Source organism: Protomyctophum bolini (genome assembly GCF_963924005.1).
Source record: "Protomyctophum bolini genome assembly, chromosome: 19".
Lineage (NCBI taxonomy): Eukaryota > Metazoa > Chordata > Actinopteri > Myctophiformes > Myctophidae > Protomyctophum > Protomyctophum bolini.
In genome coordinates this window covers 13,908,780-13,915,109 of record NC_137880.1, presented here as the reverse complement: position 1 = coordinate 13,915,109, position 6,330 = coordinate 13,908,780, and the positions used below count along the sequence as shown (strand labels likewise).

Here is a 6,330-nt window from a genome sequence, read left to right as displayed (position 1 = left end):
ATCTTTTCTATTAATATGTTGGATTAATGTTAATGTGTATTTTCAGACATTTAGCCACTTAATCCGTCCATACTTGACCTTGGCTTTGGCTCTGTATCTTTTCCTTCTACCCCAATGCTCTAATGAAATGTAAAATATTACATTTCCAGGCTGGAGTCAGATCTCAGAATGTACATCAATGCTGCTGCTGCTGTTGTACAGGTCAATGGCATCGCATTAGAGAATATTCTGTAACAAAAGAGCGACAGGGAAAATGTAAACCACATTTGCATTTCAACCACTTCTGACAACCAAGGTGTGAATGAAAAGAAAAGAAGAAAAAACAGAACTAATACAAACGGTTCTAAAAACAAGTATTGCTTTTATGGCAGATTGTATTTTCATTCACCTTTTGTCCAGAGTGTAATTAGGGAAACAAAAAACAGTAAAATAATCTCTGTTGAGTGCTGAGTTTAGGACAGACATGATGGCATTAGAGGGATTATTATGGAGCAGTCACAAACAGACAAGGCGTTCCTCTCAAGGTTTTCCACTGCAACTCAGGCCGTGTTGTCAGTTTGAGAACACATTATTCCCTGTCGGTTGACGTTGTTGACGAGACACTTGCCGTACGAGAATAAAACAGCCTTTTAGGCCCGTATAGAACGGCCATTTTAGGCCAGTGATCCTCGACCCTTTTCATTTCACGGACCCCCGGATTGATATGTGTTAGACCGTGAACACCCTTTTGATACCAAAATGTATCTCTGGGACTCCCAAACCACACTGTATTGTAAACCCCTCAGGCTTCATTTAACTCTGTGTCGTACAAATGAAACAGACCCGCAACAGTCCATTCGGTTGTACCGGCCGGGGATCGAATTCTGACCTCCCTGTCTCATACAGGGTGGACACTCTCTAGTCTAACTAACCACAAGGCCACTGAGCTGGTAGGCTGAACTCAAACTGCGCCCAAAATTGTGATCCGCAGGGGGGGAAAAAAGCTAAATCAAACATTTTCTCTAAATTCATTTTGTGCAAAATTTACTTTAGAGCAAATATCTTTACATATCTTGTACGACCGATGGATTGACAATGACAATCAATTGCAGACGCAGTGTCATTGAAATCACCACAGTATTGCAATTTAACCACTTCAACCCTATACGGCACGCTGAGATGACCCAGGGGTAGGAACCCTTTTTTCCCTATGAACTAAATAGCGTCACCAAAAATAGTTTACATATCAACGTTTGCCCGAGACTGTGTAGGGATGCCATGCAGGGTTCAAGTGGGTAATTCACCCACACAAATATTCCAATATTCAATTATTTTAAGTAAATAGCAGAGGCCAAGACTAAATTATATTTTAAAAACAATCCAAAACAACTACTGTCCAGTTTAAAAGTGGTCATTTAAATCTTCTTAAAGGGATTGTAACATAATTTTTTTTTAAATGTTTTCTGAGCTCAATTGCACCCAAAAACCTGAACATGTAACATTCAGTAGATCTGGGGTTTTCTGGGTGCTCTGATTTGCCTTTGGAGCGTGAGGTCCACAAATCCCATATATGACATAGGAATTTGCCAGCAGATGTCACTGTTGAGGCCTGTTTGCCTGTTTTCATTGCAGCTCAAAAGGCTTCAAAACACACAGAGAGAACGCCAGAACCACAAAACATTCACTGAATGTTCAAAGTTCAGGTTGTGTGGGTGTAATTGAGGTAATAAAACCTAAAAGAAAAAAGAAAAATTAATGAGAATTAATGTCATGAAACCTTTCAAATTGGCCTCCTACTTACTTCAATAAATTAAATATTGGAATATTACATCAGGAATGTGAGAAAAACTAACCTTTGGGTGAACTACCCCTTTAAATATTATGATCAAATTGGCTGGTTGTACTTGTGCAGACTTTCATGTCACAGGTTTGAGTCTGGAATTTCACCTGTCACGCCATCCCCTCTTCAAGAACTGTAGGGAAATAAGTTTTGCTTTGTAGAGTAACCATTTTTAGGAGCAGTTTAAGTTGCGTGTCTCCCTTATGTAAGTGGATCTCAAGCCTTTCGTGTCTAGGCCCCGAAATCAACATGCATTTGGCCACTGCCCAGCATCGGACAATATAGTCCAAGGGACTCCCCACAAGACTGTGGGAAGAAATGTCTCACATCCAAAGATTTTCTCATGTTTTTTCAAGATTCTTTGAAAACAGCAGATCTACAAGCTCACAATGCATTGGTTTCTACCAGCCAAGCCAAGGGTTAAAGTGGTTAAACTAATGCTGCTGGACGACTCCCTGAAACCCCCTCAAGAACCCCTGGGGGTCCCGGGACCCCACATTGAGAACCACTACTCAAAGTGAGTTAACCAACTTGTGCAAAAACAATCCCAATTATATGAACAATACAAAATATGTACATTATAGTCAGTAACAACGTTTTAGCCTGTTCCAGTTCCAATCAACTATTATACCGTCGCTGTCGGGTGGAAAACTTGTATGCCCAACACTGCTACTTTTCAGGAAATCGAAAGAAAAATAACCTTGTGTTCCAATGGATCCAACCAATGTAGTTATTATTTAGTAACAAATGTTCAATATCGTCTCTGCCTGGTGGAAACCTCGCAACTGTTGCTTTTCAGAATTCAAAATCGGCAAAACTAGCAGATCTACAAGCTCAAAACGCGTAACTTGGCGGAAGGTTTCAAGTGTCCGGATCTGCTACTTTTGATGCGTTGACACTGTAGTGTGATCAAGCAGGGCGTTCATTTACGGAAAAAAACACAAAAAGCAAGAATATAAGAGGTTTCTGCCCGACAGCAACGATAATGTTTCAAAAACAGCAACGACATTGCAGATCTCCAAGCTCATTCATTTACTAAAATAACATAAAAAGTTGAAATATGCAAGGTTTCAGCCCGACAGGGACGATCAAGGATTCATAGATTTCTCGTCTCAATACAGCAGCAAAACAACAATAATAAAATAATTCATGAATCTTGAACGTTTTGTAAAAAATATAGAAACAGTTCTGGCAACAGTTCTAGTAGTTTTATGAAATACCCTACGTCTTAACGAGTTAAGAAAAATATGCTATCGAAGAAAATAATGTTATTAGATAACATAAAACATAAAAAACAACTAGGTTTTTGGTCCCGTTTATACAATATTTGGCCCTTTCAAATTGCTCTAGGGCAGCGCAAGAGTTTATTAAAAAAAACGTGACGGAATGTTGAATTCTGGGGGGACAAAAATCCCTGGGAAATGTTCATTTATTTCTTCTCTCCCGGCTCACAACAACACAGTTGTGTCTCTTATAGGTCTTGTAAGAAAACAAAAGGCAAGTGAGCACAGAAAACAATAAATTCATAAAGCGTTGCTCTCTGGAATGTCTCTGGAAAACAATCTGAAAGATGCACAGCAGCAGCACCTCAAGTGTTCCTTGCGTGTCTGCAAACACACGCATGCACGCACGCACAACGCAAGCACTCACAAACACGGACAGGCGCACGCGTCGCGTGTACAGGTGCCTGTTACGTACAGAGCGTTCACGTGCTTTCCCGAACAATTCAGTTCAAGGTGTCAGAAAGCCTTTCAACGCCACATTTCTGATGGCCTTTGTTTGTGAATAGCCAGCCGCCTCCGTGGCAACAGGCACCAGTGTCTCCATAGGTCTCCGCAGCAACAAAAAGGGACCCGTTGTTGGTCACGTACAGCGCTGCCGTTCAGCGAGGGAAAGATCACAGGTCTGATCCCACCGCTACTGTGAGCGATGCACCGAAACCACACCTTTCCGTTCACATTAGGTCAGTCTTAACTTAAAACAGCTGCATCTTAAAAATGCTGTTTTTGGCATCTTGTCCACGTTATATCGCCAGTATATCTGATCTTCTAAGGCCACTAGCGGTCCGGTCTCCACCCGCGCTCTTTACTTTACTTTATTTACTCCGAATAAAAGGGCTAAAAACCAGCTCAAATTGCTGCTCGTCTGAATCATCCCTGTTGTGTTGTTGTGTTCTACGTTTTTTTCCCCTTCTCTCTCTCTCTCTCTCTCTCCTTTATTTTTCCGCCTGTGTGCTCTTCCACAGACCACTAGGGGTCCTCGTCCATGTCCTCCAGGTTGGGGGCCATGATGAAGTGGGTGGGGTAGTGGAGGCCCCTCTCGTCGGCGTGCTCCTCCCAGCGTGTGTCGTCGCTCTCGTGGGTGATGTAGCGCTCGCCGCGGCGCGTCTCAAACTCCCGCAGGTCCAGCCACGTCTGGTAGTCCTGCACGGGGGGAGAGGAGGACAGGGTGGTGTTGTTGTGGCTAGTTAGCATCACCAAGCTAATTATTAGCTGGGGGGGGGGGGGGGGGGGGTGACAGTGAAGTGACAATTTGAGAGGACTTTAATACCTAATACATGGAGGGAAGAAAATAAAAGTAAAATGAATGAATAAACAAATACATTTAATAAATACTGCATCAAAAGTATAGTCAAATTGTCAAATGATATAGAGGCCAAAAATTGTGAAAGCTCTTAGCTTGTCAGCAATTATAATAATAACTCCTACAATTCCAAGTGCTTGTCAAGGTGGGGGGTCCCCACTTTGAGAACCACTGACTTCGTGGACCATTATCTATTATCTATTATATATCTTCATATAACTGGTCCTCCTCACTGATGCTCATTATACGATGCCACCATTTCTAGTCTAGTCACTCTGTGTTTATTTTTCGGGCTGTGGACAGTTCACAAACCTGCCTACCACAGACATCAGTGATAGGCAGGTTTGGTAATTTCACACAACATTAAACATTATAATTTTTTTCTTTTCCTTTGAATTATTATTAATGCAAGGAAGGACAATGGCTTCTCTTTCAGCACGCTAACTTTCCAGGTAGAGAAAGCCTATACAGTAGTTCCTATTAACTTGGAATGCGCCGCGCCACTGAAGTAACTGGGGATGAAGTGCGTTGATGGAGAGAGAGAGAGAGGGGGGGGGGGGGGGGGGGGTACTGGAGTTGTACCTGAAGCCAGGGGTGACTGAGGGACTTGTCCACACTGTAACGCTTCCTCATCTTGACTTGGAGCAAGTTATTAATCAGGTCTGTGGCTGTGGAGGAAAGGAGAATCACGCAGTTAAAAGCAGAGCGACTGTACACAGCCAAAACATTTTACCTACATGGAGTTGTCCACAATCAGGGGTCTGCAAGTGCCATGTTTTTATACATACAACATATTTTGATTGTCCACAAATATAACGTTTTCCCTTCTTTTTAAATATTCTCTTTCAGAGTTCAGAGTTTTAATGAATGTAGAATGTGCAGGATGTAATTTACACACAAATGTGAGTGACTTCATTTATTAGACTACATTTTTTTATTTTGAACCAAAAATGATCTCTCACACACTTAGTGTGTGTGCACACCAGTGTGCCAGTGATCACCCTCCTTTGTGCCAAATTGCCAATGCTGGCACTGGTGCCTAAGGAATTGCCTACCCCAGATCGAAACAAATTTTCCTGTATCACCCAGTGTCTGTAAACTAAAACTATCACTAACAAAAACTAAATAAAAATGAAATAAAAACTAAGCTATGATGACTAGAAGACTAAGGGCTATATCTTGCGCCACTCCTTAACCCTTATCCCTAAACTTATTTGCCATTTTTTACTATTTAAAAAAACCTGATCCACAAGCTCACAACGTGTAGATCGGCTAGTAATTTTAAAATTATTTTCAAAATAGTAAAAAATAGCAAATAAGTTTAGGTATACAGGATAAGGGTGGCATAAGATGGAACCCTAAATGTATTGACCATTTTTTCAACAAATAAAAACTAGACTAAAATGTAAGGGAGTGGAGAAGAGATCCCGTAGAACTAAAAGTCAATTTATGTTTGGTTGCGTTCAATGTTCAAGGTTCAAGGAGTTTTATTGGCATTCCATACGAGTACAGAACGAAATTTGTTTACCCAGGCAAAAAGATAAAATACATCTAAACATTTCATAGGAATTCTCAAAAAAAAATCATAACAATTCGTAAACCTAAATTGTAAATTGTACAGCTCAAGTTCATAAATGCAGAGTTCATAGTACAGATCACTAGTGCAAAGGTTCAAGTTCATGATTCTCACAGCTATTCTTCATCCTGGTGCTGCTGGCCTTAATCCTAAACAGCCTCCAGATGTCCCTCCAGGGGTTGGGCGGGTACATGAACTCACCCTCTGTGGAGATGTCCCTCCAGGGGTTGGGCGGGTACATGAACTCACCCTCTGTGGAGATGTCCCTCCAGGGGTTGGGCGGGTACATGAACTCACCCTCTGTGGAGATGTCCCTCCAGGGGTTGGGCGGGTACATGAACTCACCCTCTGT

At 41.7% G+C, this 6,330-nt stretch overlaps 1 protein-coding gene across 3 annotated transcripts in view; it reads right to left on the bottom strand.

Moving 5' to 3' along the window:
• Window positions 1-213: 213 nt before the first annotated feature.
• The window catches only part of LOC308334166 (serine/threonine-protein kinase D3-like), a 51,030-nt gene continuing 44,913 nt past the window's right edge, over window positions 214-6,330 (bottom strand). For all 3 annotated transcript variants that reach the window (XM_080790772.1, XM_080790770.1, XM_080790771.1), the window contains 2 exons: window positions 4,985-5,070; window positions 214-4,242 (listed from right to left, as the gene is read on the bottom strand). In XM_080790772.1, the coding sequence (XP_080646898.1) occupies window positions 4,069-4,242; window positions 4,985-5,070 (260 nt within the window). In that variant the 3' untranslated portion in view covers window positions 214-4,068. The remainder of the gene's footprint in view (window positions 4,243-4,984; window positions 5,071-6,330) is intronic.